General features: G+C 52.5%; 1 protein-coding gene across 14 annotated transcripts in view; it reads left to right on the top strand.

Annotated features, from left to right (window-relative positions):
• Positions 1-11,568, top strand: part of Pax8 (paired box 8) — a 54,169-nt gene extending 42,601 nt beyond the window's left edge. For 7 of the 14 annotated variants that reach the window (XM_048352378.1, XM_048352372.1, XM_048352382.1 and 4 more), the window contains 2 exons: positions 3,010-3,183; positions 3,245-3,523. In XM_048352378.1, the coding sequence (XP_048208335.1) occupies positions 3,010-3,183; positions 3,245-3,376 (306 nt within the window). In that variant the 3' untranslated portion in view covers positions 3,377-3,523. Of the gene's footprint in view, positions 1-3,009; positions 3,184-3,244; positions 3,524-9,477; positions 9,565-11,151 lie in introns of those variants that run through there. The other 7 variants (XM_048352384.1, XM_048352376.1, XM_048352381.1 and 4 more) reach the window with 2 other exon arrangements.
• The last annotated feature ends 11,302 nt before the right edge of the window (positions 11,569-22,870 follow it).

The following is a 22,870-nucleotide window of genomic DNA, read 5'->3' as shown; positions in this document are numbered from 1 at the left end:
CCGGCACCCCTGCGCTTCAAGACTTCCCACCGCTCCTTCCCTCTCTCCGTCTCCCCTGACTAGCCAGGTGCTTCACCTAGGATGCAGGGGGCTGAGTCTCAGAGCTGAACACATGATGGCCCTCTTCACGTGCTTACTACTTACCGGTGTCTATCTTCTTCCTGTTTCTCCTCCTTCTAAATACATCGGACCTCTGTTTTCCATATTTATGCTTCCATCCCTTCCTGGGTTCTCCCCATGACCCCGTGTTAGGTGGGCAGAAGGGAACACTTCAGAAGAAATCAAATGAGAAGGTGGTATTCAGATGTTTCAAAACTCCAGACTATTTCAACTAAGAACGCTGTCAGTTCATTGTAAAGATTTATTCTGTAGGAGTTCCACTGACATAATCATTTCTAAAATGTATCCATTGCATTCATTAATGTATATCTGGAGCATGAAACCGTGGGTTTGAATTCTGCTAATAACTTCAGAGTAGTAATAAGGTATGTAAGTTACCCTCATTCCCCCCTTCCACCCCCCATTTTGCCTGTGAAGAAACAGGCACATAAGTAGATGATCAAAGGACACACAGAAAATTACCAACTCTATGGCCATACCTCCCTGGACTCACCTGATCTTCGAAGCTAAGTAGGATTGTGCATAGTTAATATTTGGATGGAAGCAAGTTAGCCATAAAAGCAGAAGGAGGACCACAGATCCTCTCATTCCTAGCCTCTTTCTAAGAGGGGTGAGGGAGAAGAAGGAGGAGGAGGAGGAGGAGAAAGAAGAAGGAAGGAAGAAAGGAAGGAAGGAAGGAAGGAAGGAAGGAAGGAAGGAAGGAAGGAGGGAAGGAAGGAAGGAAGAAAGGAAGAAAGGATGACAACATTGAAAAGCCAGGTCTTTTATTGATCCCTTAGCTCATCTCCCAATGCCTTTCCCAGCCTATGTTTCATCTTGACTTAATGCTTGGATAATTAGCACGTTTGTTGTCTGATATATCCCTGGGTGCTTAGAAAAACACATACTAGAAAAATACGTTGTATAATAAGTACTTGTTAAGTAAAATAATTGTGCTGTGGGAAAGTCCAGGAAGAGAAGTAGGGAAGAGGGAGCCATTGTATCACTAACAATGTGTAGAGTTGCATGGGCTAAACCTTCTAATCCATCACCACTGGGTACCTTCCAGGCCCTGAGGCATGAAGGGCAGAGCAGGTAGAGGGGTGATGGGTGGAACGAAAGTGGGATGGGAAGTACCACAGAGAATGTGGCTATGGTAAGTTGATGAAGGGGCGTCACTGGCAACCTATTAGTCCTAGGAGAACAACCAGCCAGTGGAAGAGGCAGAAGGCATTTGGGTCAAGGTGAGAATCTTAAAGAGTGGTCCTTAATTCTTTCTGAGGACATATGACCGTGTCTGAAATCTAGTGGGTAGATAGATACCAGAGACGCTGTTCAACACCCTGAAATTCCCATGACAATCCCACAGCAGAAAATCAACTCGCCTCAAGTGTCAGTATTATTCAGATTGGGCATCAGCAAGCACTAGGATGACCAAATAGTTCATCATCCAAGCTGGAGCTTTTTGAGAGAAGTATGGCCATTATTTTTACTATTACTATTTTGTCAGAGTATAAACTCAGGGCCTTGTGCTTGCTTAACTTGCTTGTTTAGCAGGCACTCTACTTCTTGAGCCATGCCACCAGCTGTGCTTTTCAATGATTATGTTACAGACAGCATCTCAGACTTTTCAGCCTGAGCTGACCTCAAGCCTCGGTCCTCCAGATCTCGGTCACTGGAGAAGCTAGGGTTACAAGCACGAACCACTGGGGCCTGGTTAAAAAATAATAATTATCAACCAGCATGCTGGGATCGTTGTTACCTCTTGATCAGACCTAGACAAACCAAGATCCTTGGGTGAAGCAGATTCGGGTCTGGATCTGCAGAACACAGAGCTAATGGAGGTATACGGGGAGAGGACAATCAGGTCAGGTGGGGTATCCTAAATGGAGACTTCAGGCTCTCTCTTCCTGGTGTGGAGGACACACAGAGCCGAGGAGATGGGGTCTAATTCATAGAACTGTCTTGGTACCTCCAAATGTGAGGACAAACGGGGATCAGTGTTTTGCTGCAAAAAATTAGTTTAAAAGTACATTTGAGGCCGGATACCAGAGGCTCATGTCTATAATCCTAGCTGCTTAGAAAGCTGAGATTTGAGGACCTAGGTTCAAAGCCGGCCCAGGTATACCAATCAAAGAGACTCTTCTTTCCAATTAACCAGCCAAAAGGTGGAACTGAAGGCATGTCTCAAGTGCTAGAGCACCAGCTGTGAGTGCCAAGGCTAAATAAGAGTGTGAGGTCCTGAGTTCAAGCCCCAGTACTGGCAACAAAGAAAATAGAACAAGAAAAATGTACTTGACAGATTCACAGTCCATAGTCATGTGAAAGCTAAAGATCTCTCCACCACGTTTCCTAAGTCAGGAACAGCCAGTAGGTTTCATGTCTCTTGTAGCTCTGATCAATTACATCCACCGAGAAGGCCAGAGTAAAGTATGGGAACCCCTTCACTGGCTCAGTGGAAAATGGCACGCTGGTTGAATATCAGTATCTATCCCGGGACCAAAAGAGGGAAATAATAGGCCAGAGGCCACACATCTGTCATCGATTCCCAGGATCTGATTCTCGATTCTTTCCGAACGGGAGCTCTCTATCTCTAAGAAAGAGATGGTTTGAGTCAAGTGGCTTCTAGTTATTTTAGGCCATTGATGCCCATCGTCCTGCTGGACAAGGGGAACCAAGATCCAAACGACGTATGTCTGTCAATAAAACCACTGGAGAGCAGGAAACAAAGGAGGACTGCACTCGTAGCACCGAGAGCCCTGGGAGAGGAGCCAAGGACGGGGACGCAGAGGGGAGAGGGGGAGATTGGGAGAGTGGCCTTGGCGGGCTTGGGAACGGCTGCCGAGCCTCAGCTGGGCGAGATGATACGCCTGGGCACCCTCCGCGCTGATGACGCTTGTGTCTTTCCAGGGCGAGAGATGGTGGGGCCCACGCTACCGGGATACCCACCCCACATCCCCACCAGTGGACAGGGCAGCTATGCCTCTTCTGCCATTGCGGGCATGGTGGCAGGTAAGGGGAGGGGCTGGAAGGAGGAGGAACATGGAAAAGGGAAGTGTGGAAAGGAGGGGTTGGGCAGGAGAGGAAAGAGATGGGCTGAGTCCGGTCCAGAGGTTCGGTTCTTCATAGCTTCAATTCAAGGGCATCAAAGGATGGACCAAAGAGACACTTGCTTGTAAACACCAGGGGGAAAAAAATGTCCCAGTACCATTTTGGCTCTTTACCTCGTGTCAGTTCAGCCTCCTTTCCCCGAGATCATCCATATGATCCACCATGATGGAAAGGGATGGTCTGAGGCAGACCTGGCCTCCATTCCAAGCTTTTACTTCTTTCCACTTCTTCCACTGACTTGGTGAATACTAATGGAGCAAGTGGAGGGACTGGCCACCCAGGAGAGCCAGGCCTGAGACGGGCCTGCATGCAGGCGATGCATCTGTAAGCTCTGAGCACAAGGGCTGACATTCCCTTTTGCGTCCTGTACTCTTCCAACTCCTCACGAGCAGGTGGCGGATCTGGGTACCCTGAGGGTGCCACACGGTCTGAGTATCTCTCTATCCTCATTTGGACTGTCCGTTGTCCACCCGCCCAGCTTTCGGTTTTCTTTGTCTGTAATTACCATCCAATGGCAACGTGGGATGACAGGGTCTTGGACATGAGGACCACGCTCATTTCCTTGCTAAAGTCTCTTTTAGAAGCCAGGTTGGAAAAGCCCCGGGGTAGATGCAGTGGATTGCAGGCATTCCCGCTTCGCAGAGGCGTCTGGGAGTGGTCTGGAGCTTGCAGGCCAGGCTCTGATCTCAGGCCCTGTGTGGCCCCCGGGCCAGGCTGGGAACCAGGCTCCTTGGCTCTGGCCTAGAAACCTGCACATTCACCCAGGCCCGCTGCCCCTGGCGGAGGTTAATGTTTGCCAGCCACCCACTCTGGGCGCCCTGTGCAAAGGCAGGTGGGCCGGGCTCTCCTGGGCACTGGGAAGGGAGGGAGACAGGAGGAAAGGAGGCCCCGCTCCCTGGGAACCTGCTGAGCTGGCACTTGTTGCTGCCCGTTACCGTGGCAATGTGCTTAATGCAGCGTTGAAAATACAGAATACTGACTCCTCTCTCCCTCCTGGCCCCGGACTGCCTCCCTCCCTCCCTCCTCTTCTGGAGCGTGAAATGAGATTGGTCAAGATAAAAAAGGAAAAGATTCGGTTATTTTTTTAAGAGTGTGGATAATGGGGCCTCTCAATCAAAATCCCAGGCTCCAGTCGTTCCCCCCCCCCCCCACCATTCCCCTCCCAGTCCTTCCACCTTCCCCTGCTGGCTGCTTAGAGGAGGGAGGAGGAAGAAATAGAAAGGCAAGGTTTTTCTCTTAATTATGAATCATTCCTTGAGGGCAGGCCTAGGGCAAGGGGTTCCTGGGGCCAAAAGTTGACCTGTGAGGTAGCAGAAAGGCATGAGCTCTCATCAAAGGCCCCCAGGTTGTTTCCAGAACCGCCTCAGCCAGAGCGACTGCAATGAAGAAACACACACACACACACACACACACACACACACACACACACACACACACACACACACACACACACACACACACTGTTAAGTGGATTGTGAAAGAGAGGGGCCTGGCCCACGGGGTGGATAGCCTTCCAGTAAGTGTTCAGAAAATGCAATCCATCCACCTGACTCCTAGGGTAGCCTTTGTGCAAGTGAGTTCTCAGAGACGGTTGGTGTAGGAGAATTCTGTGTGTATCTCTCAGCATTCTGTGACATCCCAGTTGACAGAATGAGGACTTGCTCCATTGAAGTCAGTAAATTCAGTGAGCACCAACTGCATACCTGTAGATGCACAGTGATGTTCAGAGTTAGTTCTATCAATGACATGTTCCAATCAATTATAGAAAGGAAGAAGTGATCGTTTATTATGCCCTTCGCACGCCTGGCCTTTCATCCATATAACTTTACTTCTCATTTAATCCTTATCATAAGATTGGGGGAGGGTTGATGGTCACCAGTTTTATAAAAAAAATTAATAAAACAAAAACTGGGGCTTGAGAAGTAAAATGGTATGCTCAAGATCACAACAAGACTAAGTGGCACAGGGATTCAAACACAGGCCCTGACTTTCAAATCTGGGGCTCTTTCTGCCTCCCCACGCTGCTCCCCACCTCCGACTGTATCAGAATAAAGACACAAGCTTTGGGTAAATGGACCAAAAAATGAGGGCCAGAACACAGATCTCTTTTGTTCACTCTTTGGACCTTCAATCTCTGACTCTCGGTCTCTGTCTCTATCTCTGTTTCTCTTCCTCCCCTTTCCTTCTTTTTCCCTTCCTTCCCCTCCCGTTCTTCTTTTCCCTTCCTTTCCCTTCCCTCTCCTCCCCTCTCCTCCCTTCCACACTTCTTCTCTCTCTTTCTTGCTCTGACCTCCCCAACACAGTTAATAACTCTCATTTCATACAAAACGACAGTCAACAGCTCCAGAGGCAAGGACCCAACCAGACATCTATCCATCCTTCTATCTACTGTTTTTATTTTGTAGTTCTGGGGTTTGACAGGCCCATGGTTTGCAGTTGCTAGGCAGGTATCATCCTTTTTGCTCTCAGCACTTGCTGGCTAGGGGCTCCTGCTTGTTTAGGTTGGCTGGGACCTGCTGTTTAGGCTGCCTACATTTCTGAGCTGACAGGTTGAGCTAATTCTCACTAACAGTTTGCCTGTGCTGGCCTCAATGTAAAACCATCCTGATTTCTCAGCCCCCTGAGTAGCTAGGACTGCAAGCATGAGCCACAACACCTGATCTTCTAGTCACCTTTCTGGGTTTTTTAATTATTTATTTATTGTCACCTTTCTATTTTTCTCCATCTTTCCTATCTATCTTCCTATGTACTCACTCACCCACCTATTCTTCCCTCTGTCTTTCTAACCACCTGTCTTTCTACCCATCTTCCCATCCATCTAGCTGCTAATTTCCCAGATATCTATTTCCTCTCCTATTCATCTCTCTGGCCATTTGTCTTTAGTCCACATTGTATCCATCCTTGCACACTTGTATCTGTTTGCCGCTTTTTCCTCAACACACACTAGTAAAGATGTATTGGATGGAATTCTGGTGACGCAGACGCACCAAAGGTGTGTTCCTCTTACTTACAACCTACTATTGGAAAGAACGGACAGTGAACAAGTCAACAAATGGATGAGTGTAATATCAGATTGTGATAAGTATGTGAAGACCATAAAATGTGATGATGTAATAAAGAGCCACAGGGAGAAGAGATAACTGCTTTAGATTGGGTGATAAGGGGAGGCCTTTCTAAGAAGTTGTTCAAAGTGGTCAGCCAAGTGGTAAACTGGGACTGACCATCCCTGTCCCAAAAGAACAGCAAGTGCAAAGGCCCTGAGGCAGGAAAGAACTAATTTAGCATGATATCACACTGAAATGTGAATATTTTTGAAGAACAGGGAGCAGTTGAAGAAAGGACGACAAGGTAAGATTGTGGTAGAAGCAAGGTCAGCTGTTAAAATACCACTCAGGCCTCTGGGAAAAGAGATTATGGACTACCAAGACAAAGCACAGACACCAAATAGGTGATACTTACAGTAATTCTTGCAAGAGGTGCTGGTGGCATCCACCACAGAAGCAGCAGAGAAGGAGGAGAAGAGAGAATCCGATGAAGTGTTTTAGTGGTAGAGCCACAGGTCTACGACAGATTTATCTGCTGATAGATTTGCTATACTGGAGAAGAGAAAATAGATGAAGTGTGTTATTGTGCAAAGAGTTGGAACTTGGGGAAATCCACAAATGTTTGCAGCAAGTGTTTTTGTGGGAGAATAGGAGAAAAAGAGTTGTGGTATGTCACGGGTCCAAATCAAGTCCCGTTAGGCCACGTTCGGATCCAAATACCTAGGAAGCACCCAGCTTACTATGTTACCAGGCACATGATACTTCTGAAGTCAGCCAAGGATCCTGGCTAGAGTATACGTTTCCACTGTGGTACAAAGCTAATATACATTGCCAAGGGATTAGACAGTAGAGAATGGAAATTCATAGAAGGCCTTCATAAGCAAGAGTTCTAGCCTAAAAGCAGAGAACCCATCAAATGATGAAGCAAGCCAGGAGATGGTCTGCAGAGACACCGGGGAGTGAGGCTGAATGAGCTAAGGAGAGAGGGAGCTGTGGACACAAAGGGGCCCATGGGAAGAAGGACCCCGTTAGAGATCATGGGGATTTGATCGACAAGGGTCTGAAGGGAAGAGGATGGAAGATGAAGGCGGACCACAGGACAGAGAAAGAAAAAGGTAGCTAAAGAGGAATGTGGAGTTTGGAGTGGGAGTTTTCAGAACAGATGAGTTGGAAGTAATGAGTTAGAAAGGAATGGACTGTTGAAGCAGAAAGTGGGTAATTGTAAGGGCTACGAGGCAAGGCGAGTGGGTGGAATTGGCCTATGCTGTACACGGGCTGGTAGATCCAGCGCTAGGAAGATGCCACACCGAAGGGTGAAGGCATACCGCCTTCAAGCACCATTTCCTACCCTAAGACTTCCATGCGGTTGAGGCAGTCAGGAAGGCAGTGTGTGTGAAATAAATAAATAAGTGTATAGGTGAAAGAATGCATGAACGAACGACAAAGTGAGAGAGTAAACACACTGTGTTTTCCATCTCTCTTCCTTGTCCTTTACACCTGTGGTGTTCAGTGTTGGGAAAGGTCAAGTAAAAGTCCATTGCTATCTAGCTAATGCAGAACTAGCCTTCTCCCAAGGATTACTGTACCAGGAAGAGCCGAGTCAATCAGTAGTAAACAGGGGCTGTTTCCTCTGTGGGTTTTTTGAGCAAGGCCTGGTGTTGGACATGGGACTCAGCTTCTAGTTTAAGCTGTAACTAAACATAGGGCCTCGGGCAAATATCTTTCCTTCTCTGCAGAGCAGTTTGTTCGTTTCAGTGAATGAATGGCTGAATTAGATCAGTTCTTAGTTTTTTCTTTTCCCTCGTTGTTGTGTTTCCCTCCTTTCCCCCCTCTTCCCGTTTATTTGCATACTTTGCCCTTTCTGTGCCTGGCTCAGTCCCTTTCCCCTAGGGAACTGTTTTCTCACTGTGATTTCTCTGCCTATTTTGGACTGCCTGGATTCGAGAATCTGGTAGCCTTCCTCTGCCTTGAGCTCAAACAAATGCCTCCGTCTCTGCAGGAGATTAGCCCCAACTGGTGGCATGAGTTATTAAGCCTCGATTGAGCTTTAACGCTTGTTTCATGAGAAAATAATAACAATTAAATATTTATTAAATGCTATTTATATTCTAAGCATGGGACCTAAGCATTTAGCATCTATGATCTCAGTAATTGTCACTGCGTGAGATGGGAACACTAATTGGCTCCATTTGACAGATAGGAAACAAAGGCTTAGAGAGGTAGTGACTTATCCAAAGTTTCCCAGCCAGGACATAGGATATGGTGCTTTGACCGCACATAGAGCCAGAGAGATTTGAACCTTTCTTCCAAAGAGTCTGTGGAAGAGACAAGGAGCCTGAGAAGGTACTCAGCCCACAACTGAAGATGCTTTTTTTGAAAGACGATGTGGACACTCACTGGCTTTCAAAGGTGGCAGGAACCTGGCTTTGTAGATGAAATTATTGAATAAGTGCCTAAGAACTGATTTGGAATTTAAGTCAAGAGTTCTAAGGTCAAGTTCTGCTCTACCATTTGACGCTGTAATTTGAGGCAAACTGCTCAGTATTTAATTTTCTTTTCTGTAAATTGACACTATGGGTAAATATGTCATAGAATGGATATAACGCCATTCTCACATATACACCCCCCTTACACACCATACTCACACATATCCATATACCATACTCACATAGACACCACACATACATACAACATATATACACTCACACACACACCACACACACACCACACACACATACACCATACACTCACATGTCCACCACACACACACACACACACACACACCACACATTTATACTTAGGCCTAAACAATTCTTGTCTGGGCTGTTATTTCCTTCCCTTCCTTGTGCTTCTACTCCCCCCTACGCTGCTCCCGTACCCCGCCCTCTGCCCTGGGGGTGTCCCCCTGGACACTCTCCTACAGCGGGTTCAGGACGCAGGTAAAGACCCCAGCATCACAGCGCGGCTTCCGTCCTGCACTCGACCCTCCAGCTTGTGGGAATCCCAGAACCTCAACTTCCTTCTCAGGAAAATAGGATGGTCGTGCCATCCGACCCGAGGGTTCTGTTGAGGGCCGCAGTGTGTCAGGGCAGGGCCTCTACTTCCCCGTGCCACACGCATCCCTGGGCTCAGCCGCCTCTAGCCACGGAGACCCCAGATCCCCGCCCCCACCCCGCGGGACTGCCATCAGCCTCATGGGCCTCTACTTTTGTGCCTCCCACAGGAAGTGACTACTCTGGCAACGCCTACAGCCACGCCCCCTACTCCTCCTACAGCGAGGCCTGGCGCTTCCCCAACTCCAGCTTGCTGAGTGAGTCCCTGGGGCCCAGCAGGTGTTCTGTGGGGGGGAGGGGGATGAGACCCGGGGAGAATAATGGGTGTCTTTTTTAATAGAAGAAAGTAGCTTGTTATTTGGGGGAGGTGGGATGGGGAGGGGATCACAGAAGGCTAGAGACCTCCTGGCTTCTGTTCCCCTCCAGGTCTTCAAAACAATGTCTGTTACATTTTTATTTATTTTTATTTTTATTTTTTTCTGGCTACTGCTGGGGCTTGAATTCAGGGCCTGGGCCTCGGCCTTCAGCTTTGTCTCCCTCATGGCTCGAGCTCTGCCACCGGAAATACATCTCCACTTCGAGAGACAGGAAGGAGTCTCTGGCTTTGGGGCCTAGGCTGGCTTCAAACCATGATCCTCAGATCTCAGCCTCTTGAGTAGCTAGGATGACAGGCGTGAGCCACCAGCACCTGGCTGAATCTTTTGTTCTTGTAAGATTTAGGGCCCAAGCCTCCAAAGACAGGGGGAATGAGAGGGCCAGGATGGACTCAAGACAAGCCTAAGTGAGCCAGGCCTCTGGCCTTCAGAGGCTGAGAGCCCACACCAGCAAACCGTGGCTCAAGGGTCCCCTCCAAGATGCCATCCTGTGGTCCCCATTAACCATCTAAGTGGGTCCCAAATAATCGCGATTCAGCCGCAAAACGGTTACCCAGCAATTCCGGTTCCACCCGTTTCTCCCTATATAACCGGAGAAAGCAGTGTTTAGAGCAGAGGTCCAGAAAGCTCCGTGTCGGTGTCAAGGGGCTTCGAGGCTACTCTTCACCCGTCTTTCGTCCTGGGGTCCTAGTCTGGGTAGAGAAAATGCTTCAGGAAAGCAAGTCCACAAATGGAGAGCTTGAGGGGTTCTACTAGCGCACCTCCTGAAGTGGTGGTCTTGGGAGTGTCAGGACAGACCTGAGCCAGGGAGAGCCAGCGTCCCGAGGGCACCATGGCAAGCTAGCTGAACGGCCCGTTCCCTACCCCCCTCCTTCTCCGCTCCTTACGTCCTGGTTTGCCAGACTAGAAGGGTGCCCGCCACGGACTCTGCTTGCGGGAGCCAGCCACACCGACTTGGTCACTTTCGACGGGACAGGGCAATGGGATGCGTGGGGCTCTGGGCTCCTTCCTGCCTTCCTGCCCAGCCTCCCTGGGCCACCCGCCTGGCAGGTGCGCGGGGCCTGCTACGAAGCACGGACACCCAGACGGACGACTTAACCTGTTGCTGTTTGGGCAAGGCTGGGGCGGAGGCCCGTGGCGTCCAGTGTATTTGGTTCTGGGGGTTCCATGTGCAACTGTTCTCTGTGACCCTCTTCTAGCAGCCAGGGTGAAGCAGCTGGGATGGGGAGGGCGGGGAGAGGGAGAGAGACAGAAAGGAAGACGCCACCCTTCTCTTTCTGGCCGGAAATTCCAAGGTGAGGCTAGAGAAGGGGGAAACGAGGCTGGGGAAGAGTTAATGTTTGATGATCCGGTAGGCAATGCATTAATGATTAAGGCTCGCTGTCCTATAGGTCAGCAGATGTAGGGAAGGCTGTGGCAATTTCCTCCTCTGACCAGCCACCTTGTTCTTATTTTTTTAAACACGCGCAGGTTCTCCGTATTATTACAGTTCTACATCGAGGCCAAGCGTACCGCCCACTACTGCCACGGCCTTTGACCATCTGTAGTTGTCATGGGAACGGTGGGAGTGACTGGGAAACAGGAGGACGCAGCTCGGGACACACCCCGGAGAGTCATACAAAGGAATCTTTATTTATTACCTGAAAAATAACCACAATCCCAGCATTGCGACTCACTCCCTGTGTGGTTAATTTAATGAGCTGTGAAGGACAGGATGACCTTGGAGAAGGCTTAACTGTCCTCTAAGACTCCTTCATGATGAGCAGAAGTCCCAGAGAGAGAACCAGCTGATTTCAAGAGGCCAGATTGGTGGAGGAACATGCTTCAGGCTGGTGCCCACCACGCACACACACACAAAAACAAAACAACAACCACAAAAACCAAACAGGAAGAGGACAGAAGAGGGAGCACGAAGAGCTTGGGAGGGTTGGAAGTGGGCTAACGGGTACACCATGTCCTCAGCACTCCAGCAATCGTGACAGTAGTAAACAAGAACCTTTGTCCCGCAAGTCATTCCTGGGCCCAGGCTGTCCGTCAGCCACTAGGAGAGTCACCACGTCCTGCCTCCTGCCGCCTTCTTCTGCTCCGTGTGCCCGCGTCTGCCTCCACCTCCCTCCGGGACAGCGGGAGAGGCTGGCCTAGCCATCCGTCGCTCCACCCGGCTGCCAGCCGACCTGCCCTTTGCTTGCTGCTGTGAGCTGACAAGCACCCCCCAGCCTCTCTTCTAGCAGCTTGCTTTGGCTGCTGGCACCAACCAGAGGAGCCGCAAGTCCCTGGCGACAGGCGTGCCAAAGATCCACGGCCTTTGGGAGGTACAGGGCAGCTCTGCTAAGGGCAGGGCAAGGCGGAATGGTGGGGACTTCCCTCCCCTCCTCCCCAGCTGCTCCTGCCAAATCAAGTGTGTTTTCTGCCGTTTCAGCCCACACAGCCACTGAAGAGACAGAGAGGCCACCCTCTGGAGCTAATCAGGAGGTCCCCCCTCTCGCCCCTGCAGCCTGACTGTAAATACTGTAAATGAAGCTCTGTGTAGGTCAAGCTTCCCTCTTTCCATCCCCCATCTTTTGGCCTCCCAGTGAATCATCTCCCTACTGTGTTGGGCTTTTCTCCTTGATGCTTTCTTTTCTAAAGACAACCCACCATTGCCAAATGACTCAATAAACCATTACTCTTTATCTCAGGCGTGGAGGTTGACTGTGGAAGGAAGAACTGTGGGGTTGAGGCTTTCTCCTGTGCTCAGAGCCGTGCGGCTGACACAATCACTGGGCCCTGACCCAGCATTCTTCCTCCATCCGTGGCAGGTCGATGTCCAACCCTGGGTACATCAGCTCTTTTGAGCTTCGAGTCTTTGCGTTCTTTAAATGTGAACAACAAACAAGCAACATGGCACGGGCCCGTCATGTACTCCCTGTGAGCAATTACGGTTGCCATTAAAACAGGTTGTCAGAGGGTCCGTGGCCTTGGTTGGGGAAGGATGCAGGAGTAGCTACAACCCGGGACTCTCTTAGGGGCCTCCGGGTGTTGGAGGATGGAAGGGAGAGAGCCAGGCTGTCTTGTGTGTCTGGCGTGGGAGGGTGTGGTGTCAGTTAAGTTGGAGTCAGCCGCACTTTACATACGAGGAAGCCGGGCCTTCGAAAGGAAGACGTTGGCGTGCCTACGATGGGAAGTGGTGGGGCTCGGCTTCATCTTCTTACCCTAACCCCAGCACGGTCACCCGGCAGCACAGGGCGCTCATCTGGGTGCGGGAAGGCTCCCAAGGAGATTGTGGCTCGCTGTTGAGGGTGGTGCGGGGGATGGGGCTGGCGGGGAGGCTGTAGGAGAGGGAGAGGGAGATGGCTGCCTCCAGGAAACCTAGGAGTGAAAGAGAAGCATCCCGGAAGCACCCTGCCCACCGGGGGCTGCCGAGCGTTTGCACGGATCTTCTCTCCACGGGGCACTAAGCGGGAATGAGGGCCCGGGCCCTGCAAGCCGGGCGCTCAGGGTAGTATGGATCCCCGGGCAGATGACCGATGGAAGAAAGATTCCTAGCCTACTGAGGGACCCCGAGGTGGCTGTTGTCTTCTTAGGTCTCCCAAAGCAGGGAGCCGCGAAGGTCATGGGCAGGGGTGGCTTGACGCTCTTTGACTCACAAGGGGGAACCCCTCTTGTGAAGAAAACTTGTCCCTGTGCGTTCAGAAGGGTTTGCAATGAGGCTCACTCTCTCGCGCCGGCACTGCCCGCTGGCGATGAGCCGGGCCCATCAAGTCTTCGCCCCTCTAGGAATACCGTGCGCCCTCTGGCTAGACCCTCTCCAAATGACTTGGGTGTACTTTCAATGAGGTGACCTTGGCACAGAATTCGCCTTCCTTTCTCTGGGAGAAGCTAGCCATTTCAGGACACTCACCCGAGAGGAGATGTCTGGCGAGTGTGCGGTGCGACCACCGGCTTAGGTTTGGGCTGGAGCCGATGTGGCAGGCCATCCAGGGATGCAACTGTGGCTCCTCTGAGGTTCCCAAACTAGAGTCGTCGTCCTCAAGGTGTTGGGGGGAGAGAGACGATTCGAGGTCCCTCCGTGCGGGGTGTGGTGTTGGAGTTGGGTGGCCCGTGAGAGCATGGGAGGACAAGGACTGGAACACGGAGGAGGCGGTAGGGACTGAAGGGGAAGTCGCCAGCCCTCGCTGGAGAGCGGGGGGAGCATCTGCGGATGGCTGGGTTGGAAGGGGCCTGGTTTGCTCTGCAGGAAGTCAGAAGCCCCGGTTTCTGGGGGGCTGGTGGGAGTGGTGTTTGTCGCAGGAGAAGTGGGATTGACTCACGGGGTTGAGACATGCCCACGGCGCTAAGGGCTCTCCACAGACACGCTCATGGCAACGGCTCCTAGACCCGTCTCTCTCACTGCCCTGCGTGAAAAGACCCGGGCTTTCTAGGCAGTTCTTTCTGGTCCACCACACGCCCCATCACCTCAGACGAAGTCCCCGGGGTCTGCTGACAGAGGACACGGGGGACGGTGGCATGGCTCGAGTGAAAGGACTCCCGCCTCCCACAGAGATTGCTCCCCCGTGTGTCTTGTTGGTTCCCCCCCCTTTTCTTTTTCCCATCTTCTTTTCTTATTCCAGTCTCTCTTTTTGCTGAGTTCAAAGCAATTGTTCCTCTTCCTTTGTGTGATGGGCTTTTGTGTCTCCAGGGCTGAGGAGGTGTGGAAGAGAAAGTGAGTGATTGCAGAGAGGGCCCGGTGTCCCCCGCCAGCGGTGGGGGTGCCGGGAGCTTGCTCTCCCCCTCCAGTCCCCACCTCTGCGGCTCCCTGCTCTGCTCCTTGCTTCGTGCTGTTGTCCCTTGGGCTCTTGGGCGACTCCGGGACAGGGACTCTGGAGAGGGGTCCGTCCTGTCCACACCCCACGGTCATTTCCATGCTCACACGCAAGCGCATCTCCTTCCTGGGAGAAGCCGGAGGAGGCAGGTGCGCCTTCTCCCCCCGACACCCCACCTCCCCTACTCTCGGACAGCAGAGCAGCCTCAGACCCAGCTGTGGAGGTGGGGGCCGGCGCCCCGGCCCCGGGGGGGGGGGCGGGCGGGGGAGGGACGAGGGGGGGCGGCCCTCCCGCCTCTGGGCCGGGTGGCAGGCGGCCAGGCCGGGCGCGGCGCGCTGCCCGCGGCTCTCCCGGGGAAATGTGATTTCCCTTGAGTGAAGCGGACTGTGCAGTGTGGAAATTGGCTCTTTTCTGAGCGAGCGGTCGCGGCGGCGGCGGAGCCGGGGCGGGGGGCCGGGGCTGCGGGAGGCCCCTGGAGTGAGCCGGGAGCAGCCATGTGCTGAGAACTCATTAGGGATAAATCAAACTAGTAACAGCATGGAGCCAGCACCCTCCCCCCCCCCCCCCCCCGCCAAGACCTCCCTCCACCGTGGTCCTCTCCCCCCCAGCTCCCCCCGGCCAGGGGCCCTTCCCCCCACCAGGACGTGGAACCCCGCAGGTGCACCAGCCCGGGCCCACACCCAGACACGCGTGGCGTCCGTGTGCCCTCGTGCGCACACCCCGACTCCAGGAGCTGACGCCGAGCGACAAGCGCAGTCATGTCGTCATTTAGCTCCTCTGCTTGCTTTCCGTCCGTTTCCCTTCTCAGCGGTGCAGGAGTTGGGGAGCGAGCCTCGCCCACGGCCCGGCTCTTGCTAGACGGGTCGCCCATCGCGGGCCAGGCCGCCGCGTCGGTTCTGTACGATCTCCAGCCCGCCTGGTCTAACCCGCACCATCCCGTCCAGGGTGTGGGAGAACCCCACGGGACAGGACGGACTCCTAGGTGTGAAGTCTCAGCTGCCCCACCTGTGAGCGGCTGGGGAGTTGAGGACGTCCAGAAGACGTCCTGCCGCGGGACAGACATTGTCCCCAACGTGGATGAGCTTGGTTACGAAGGAAGAGACCGAGAAGAGGGGGCGGGGGGAGGACCGAGGATGGGGCCACGAATCCAGGGCTGCGCTGGGCATCATTAGAACCCATTGGCTATTGTCACACGATGATGAGGCTCCCCAGCCGAAAGCAGCTCATGGATGTTGCCGGAGGAACCCAGGTTTGGAGTCGAGAGCCGCAGCTTCTGATCCATCCCAATGGTGACCCCGAGAATGCCCACCCGGCTCCTTCGACGCCGGCTGACCCGCCATGTGCACTTCCGATGCCATGTCACGGGGCCAGCGAGGATGAGCGGCCTCTGCTGACGGGGCGAGGAGTCCCAAATTTCCAAGCAGAATCCCCTATTTGGAATCTGATCTCTGTTCGCAGCAGGAGGTGGGTGAGCCCAGGTCCGGGCTCGATATGGTAAAGTACCGCCAGGGTTCTAAAGGATGTCAGGATGGGGCAGGAAGGAGGGACGGAAGAGGAAGGGGGGACATCGAGAGGGATCTAAGTGTTCTGCTTCCTCTCACATTCATTCTTCCATGAACCAACCTCCTATGGGCCGTTCTCTTGGGGAGACACCTCAGAGTAAACAAGATAACTCCAGTTGAAACCTTTCTCCTATCCTCTCTCTCTCCAAAGAGAACAAGCATCTTAGAGCTTAGATAGGAGACCTGTGCAAAGCCAGGGAGCAACGTGGAAAATTGGCGAGGATCATAAGAGAGATAGAAAATGCAGACGATATTTGCAAAATCCCTTATGGGCTTCCCAGGATTTCCTCTGGCGTCCCTGTCTTCTCTTAGAAGCAGCCGCCACAAACTTCACTAATAAGCTCGGTATGTCAAGCCCGACAGCCTGGCCTGTCTCTCTCTCTCTGAAGGGGCTGCTCCCTGGCCTTCCTATGTGTCTACGCCCATCCCCTCCGCTGTCTCTAGACTAACCCCTGCTTAGCTCGTTGAACAGACAAATCTGGCATCTGGGCATCTGTGCCTGGCAGCCTGCCTCTTTGTTCCTAGGCCCTGGCAGGTTCCCTAACCGGAGGTGAGTGCTCAAAGTCTCCAAGAGACCACAGGCTGCCCCTCTCAACACATCTCAGCTGGTTTGCTCCCCTCCTTACCTTGGTATCTATTGTGCCCAGGGTGGGGCAAGCCCAGATCCAGACCAAGAGGAAGAGAGAGAGAAGGAGGCTCGGCAGAGCGGGAAGTCACAGGCACAGAGACGGAGCTGGGCACCTGGCTGGGAGTGCAGGGACTCTCGGGGATGGTAACACAGACCTCAGGAAGGAGGGTCCCCTTCATGACCCTCCTCGTCCCTCCCTGTGTCTTTCCTGGGGCTCTACTTGGAGCATGGTGGGGAGCATGGATATTTAGGGGCTGAAACACAGACATGGCGAGTGAGTTTCACATGCCAAATACCCTAGGGAAGGAGGGAGTCAGAGGCAGAGAGTGGGGAGCAAGTGTGCGTGTGTGTGTGTGTGTGTGTGTGTGTGTGTGTGAGAGAGAGAGCAGGGGGTGGGGAGAGAGGCCCAGACCCAGGCCCCGGCTCAGGGCCTATCTGAGCATGTCGCCTGCTAAGGAGGAGCTGAGGCGGGGGAGGGGAGGGCGGGGAGGTGAATAAATAATAGGAAATAAAACTTCATGAAGCAGAAAATAAAAGGCAGATTATACAGATGTGGCAATTTGAAGGATCATTGCTTCTGTCCTCTTTTTAACTGCTGCATCTGGAGTTTTGAAGCGGCTTATCCTCTCCCTCCCTCTGCCAGGTCCCTGGCTGGCTGGAGCCCCCACCTCCCCCGACGGGGGCCAAAGCGCGCCTGGGGACAGCACCCCGAACACCTCCGTCCATGCCGTTTCCTAGCATCTTGCGCAGAATCCCAGCGGGGGGCCAGGCCCATGGAGCTGGGGCGGTGGGCGGTGGGCGGGAGGGGCGTCTGGGGCGACACGTGTAGCTAGGTGTGGACGTGACTACAGCTGTGACACGGGAGGGATGAGCGTGGATTGTCAGGGAGCAGGGGTTCACTCGGGGGAAGGAGCGCCCTGCAAGAGGGGTGTGCAGGACCGTCAGCTACTCGGGGGGCCACGGTGGCTTCTTTCGTTCTTCATCAACATTCATTTGCTAAGCCTCACTTTGACACTGTGCCAGGTGCCATATAAACAGACATGGTCCCTGCCCTGAAGGAATTCCCAACTTAAGACACACACTGGCATTTTGCTTATTTTATTTTAAATATTAATGTATTCCCACCTTGTTCCAGGGAGGATTTGTGACAGCTCATAGGATATGCATGCAATAAATTAATAAGATACAAATAAAAAAAAAAGAAAGCACCAAGGCAACAGAACAGTCCCCAGGGTAGGCAGGAAAAGCCCTTTAAGAGGTGGCAAAGTTAGTCTGGAAACTGGCCTTAAATCTCAGGGTGGTCCAGTACTTGGCTCTTCCTCATGAGAAAACAGTGTCCCGGCTCCAAAGGCAAGCGGCACTTTGGCGAGCCCTCGTCTTTGAGGGAGATGGTTATTTTCAGTCGTTGTCTTTAAGTGGCTGCGTGGAGGGGCTTCGTCATGCTGGTTCACAAACACAGTGCATGTTGGTGTCACCGCTTTCATCCTCCTCCTCGATTTCTCCCATCCCCACTCATCCACTCCATCTCCCTAGCTCTACCTTCACATCTACACATTGGATATGATGACCGCGTTACCCCACCCTTCCTCTCTTCATCTGCCTACACCCCCTCCCCTTAACTTCAACACCCCGCCCCTGCCTCAAGTACCGGCTTCCCGGTATTCATTTTGTTAGACCCCCAGCTCGTCCCTCGAAGGAGTTACGCCATTGGGATCGCTCACCTGGCCCTGAGAAAGGAGGCTAAGCGCGGACAATCCCACAGACACACCCCAGCCAACTCCCAGGGCCCGGCCGGCAGAGCCAAGAGGCCCTCGCTTCCAAGTTCTGCCCCGCGAGAACACTGGGGCTCTGCACCCTTCTGCCCTCCCTTCAGCAGGGGGTACGAGGGGGAAAAGTGAGGGGCCTGTTAGCTAGGGATAGCAAAATGGCAGAACTAACCTGTGGCAGACAATCGGTATGGCCCCTAAGGGCATCTGTTCCCGTAATGCCCCGACTTCCCACTCAAACCCTTCCTCCCATGATGCCCTGTATTCCCACTCAGCCTATGGGAAGCGGCGATGGGGCACTCAGGAAGTCCGTGCCCAGCCCAGGAAAGGAGATGCCGGAGTAGCCCCCGTGTTGTTGCAATTGCCCTCTAAGACCGCAATGGACCCCAGCTCTAGAACCTCTCTCCCCAGTCTACCTTCCCTTTCAAAAACCTCCTGCTTTGCTATGCTTCACTGCTCCTTGGCCTCTTAATTCCTTACCCAGAGGAGGGATGGACCCATAACTCTAGACGGCATCAGGTCTTTGCTTACAGCGGGGTTTGGACCACAAATTCAGCACACGGCCAGAAGTCGTGCACTTGAGTATTACACGAGCAGAGCCTCAGAGGCAAAACGAATGGCGACCTTAGTCCAACCCAAAGCAGAGAAAGCGAGTTCATAAGAACAGGAGAAGGGATGAGAGACGAGCCAAAGACTGCTCTGCAAACCCTTAATGAGGAAGAAGTCTGTCTCTGTCCATCTCCCTCTCCCCATCCAGCGTCTCATCGCAGACAGGGACAGAGAGATCACAAGGCAGAGGCTTCTAACCGGGTACCAAAGGGGAAGTAGGTGTTCTGGGGTTCTGGCGAGTATCTTTCAGAGTAATGGAGAAAGCACCATAGGTTCATTTGGAAAAGCAGGAAGTCAAGGGGGGGGGGGAGCACTCAGCTCAGTTTTGGGAGAGGAGAGTTGGGGAGGCAGAAAGTCAGTGCCTGTCACTTAGAATAGACTTCACAGAGGAAGTGACAGCTGGGAATGGTTCTCACCCATTTTCCATTCCTTCTAACCTGTCATGATAAGAATCACGGTTCTCACAGACGGCGCAGGTTCCTTGTCTTTGGGTGGTACTGGCCACACTCCCGCTATCTCCTGAGGTGGAACTCAAATTCCACACGGACTTGGTTCATGCAGTTGGCTCAGATGTAGGCATATGGCCCAAGACAGGTAGCTCAAGGAACCTCTAGCTCTGAAATTGAAATCGCCAGAAGCACGTAGTATCTATCGCCTAGATTTGCACCAAGAAAGATCTTGGGAGATCGCGGAGCCATCTTGGTACCATGAAGAGAACTCCCGAGTCTAGGTTTGTAATGGAATCCCAGAAGAATAAGAAAACAATGGAGGGCTGACTGAACTTTACCTATGTTTCTGATATGTAGTCAGAGTATCCAGTCACTGAAAATAATCCATGTCCTTTTCTGCTGGGGCCATTTGAGCTACAATTTGTAACTGCCACCTCCAAGCAGAGAGAGCCAAGCGCAAAGACTTACCTCAAAATAGGCTGGCTTGTTTGAATCAAGACCTAAATCAGAACCTAGAGAAGAAGGGGTGGGGAATACCTGCGTTGGTCTAGCAAAGCTATGTGCTAATAGTTAACTTTGCAGGTGTTTCTTCTGTGCCAAGCATTGTTCTGAGGTGTTTATGTGCATAATTATACTCCGTCTTCTTGAGGCTCTGTGTGGTAAGGAGTGTTATTATCCTCATTTTGTCGAGAAGCAAACAAAAGTGCAAGAAGCCCAGTAACAGGCCTGAGGTCAGGCAGCTAAAACATGCACAGCTGGGAATCAAAACAGCCCAACTCCTAGGCCGCTACAAAATGGCTAGGTTAGTCCAGGCCTCCATTCGGGGTCAGCTGGGTCTCGCGGCTAAGGGAGGCCTGAGGTCCCTCGGAAGGAAGGGGAGAAGAGGAATGAGAAATCAAGCACTGAAGGTCACCCGCGATCCTTGGGGTTGGCATTTCGGGGAGAGGTAGAGTGGCAGCCCAGTTGTAAGGAGTGAATTGGAGCCAGGTAGAAATGGGGACCAGGGAAGGGAGAACTAGCCACTCTGGAAGTTCACCCCCAGATATGAGGAACAGAGGCCTCAGCCATAGGAAGCAACAGGGTCTAATGAAGGTTTCGGTGATACTAGAAGTTATTCTCCAGGCACAGGAAAGCTAACGTGAGGGTGGGAGGCGCGAAGACCCCTTACAGGCCCCCTGGAGGAGAGAGGAGTTAGGGGACAGTCAGCACTTTTCTCTCCGGGAGAGGGGAGGCGGGGAGCAGGTGTCCTTTAGAAGTCAAGGGCACACTCATCTAGAAAAGCTGGGGTGAAGGCCCCGACAAAGGATGGAAGAGAGGAGCCGTTAGGAAGGGACTGGCCGGATGAGAAGCTTTGAAATGCCCGTGAGCGTTCGAGTGCACAGGGCAGGGGGGACAAGCGGGAGGAACAGGTCCCAGGGCTGTTCTTGACCTTGCTCCTGGCTTAGCCAGGTCACTGTCCCTTTTCTCTTTAAAGCTTTTAAAACAATATTTTGAGGGTCTGAGGATATGGCCTAGTGGCAAGAGTGCTTGCCTTGTATACATGAAGCCCTGGGTTCGATTCCTCAGCACCACATATACAGAAAATGGCCAGAAGTGGCGCTGTGGCTCAGGTGGCAGAGTGCTAGCCTTGAGCAAAAAGAGAAGCCAGGGACGGTGCTCAGGCCCTGAGTTCAAGGCCCAGGACTGGCAAAAAAAAAAGTATATATATATATATTTGAAATATTTTTAACTTATATAAAAGTTGTACAAACAGTACGGTTCATTTCTTGGCCATAGTTTGACTCTATCCATTAGCCTTACTTATCTTGTCAATAAATAAAAAGCCCTCCCAGACTGTCTTGGCAAAGCATGAGTTTGGATTTCTCTGTCTGCTGCTGCAGAAGACTCTGAGTCCCCTCAAGCTGGCCTTACACTGTCGTGATCGTTCATCTTCTGAGATGTTTAGAAAAACAACAAATGCGCATCCTCCACAGAAGGCCAGCTGAAACAGAGCAAGAGACGCCAGGACGAGGTTATCCTGGGTGTTCCGGGGAGCCCTCACGAGAGCAGCTTCCTCAGGTGGAAAAGGGAGGCGCGGGGCCCAACTCGAGCCCCTTTCTGGAAGGCGGGCTAATCACCAGACCCGCTCCTCAACCGACCAAAGGGCCAACCCCGTGCAAGGTGGGGAAGGACGCAGGAGGAAACGAGGGGTACAGCCTTTCTGCCACTTAGCACAACTCTGCAACCACATACCTGAGCAGACGGCTAGGGAGATGCATGCCCGCCCCCACGTGGCCGCATGCTAGAACTGCACGCCAACAAACCTCTCCACCTTCCTAGATTCTTCGGGCTTACGCGAGAGTTTAACTTGTTGACACGAGGCAGTCACCATCTCTTGGATTCAAACACGGCACACGCATCACCTGTACAAAACAAAACAAGGCAAGAAGAGAAAGAAACACGCGCACACCTCTACTTTTGATTCGGGTGATAGAAAGAAGGTAGAAGAACCCACCAAATGCTGCTTCGTTTACGAGCGTCAGCTCTGGACCATGTCATCTGATACTCTTTCCACCTCCACAGAATGAGACAAATTCCTGGGTGCTTGTCAAACACTACCCACACTTCTTATCCAAGGAGCTTTCAATATATACCACTACCACCTCCCCAGAGGTCTACTGCGTCAGAGTCCCTGGGTATGAGGAAAGAATATGGGATTTTTTTTTTCCAGTGTGCTTCCCCAGCAAGGTAAAATGTTCTTCTACAGTGGCAGCTGGGAACAATGGGCAAGACTGCTAATTTACAGAGTTGAAAATGCATTTAATTCATTTTGAATCCCCTGGTATGATACACAGTACATATGGAATGCATGAAGTGGGTGAAAAATGATTCTGAGGTCCCTTACAGCTTTGGTAGCCTGTAACTCTACCACGCACGTGTTCACACAGACACAGAACACCCCATACGCGCACACAGACGTGCCACCGCACCACACAGCTGCCTGCCAGACGGCAGGTACCCCCGCGTGCCAGACTCTTCCTCCCTCACGCACAAATGCACACTTCTTTCTTTGGCTTGTATTTATTGGACGCTCGGTGAGTCCATGGCCAGACATCTGGCCCGAGACTCCTCCCCCCCATCCATCCGGCCCCCAAGGGCCAGCTCATTTCATAAAGACCCAGGCTCCAGTCCTGGCTGCAAGCATCACCGGAGGAGAGGGGGAGGCCCAAGAGGAAGGAGGAGAGGCCGTGGGTCAGCTAGGAGGCAGCGCACAGGCAGCAGAAGCCCCCCACCTGGCAGACAGTCTACCTGCACACTTGGCTGGACAGAGACAATGGTGGAGGCTCTGGCCAGCCCAGCCTCCTTCCCACGGGCAGAGCCCGAGACTTTAAGTCTCCAAAACCAACTCTAGAAA

The sequence above is a fragment of the Perognathus longimembris genome, chromosome 8 (assembly GCF_023159225.1).
Source record: "Perognathus longimembris pacificus isolate PPM17 chromosome 8, ASM2315922v1, whole genome shotgun sequence".
NCBI lineage: Eukaryota > Metazoa > Chordata > Mammalia > Rodentia > Heteromyidae > Perognathus > Perognathus longimembris.
This window is presented reverse-complemented; position numbering and strand designations above follow the sequence as displayed.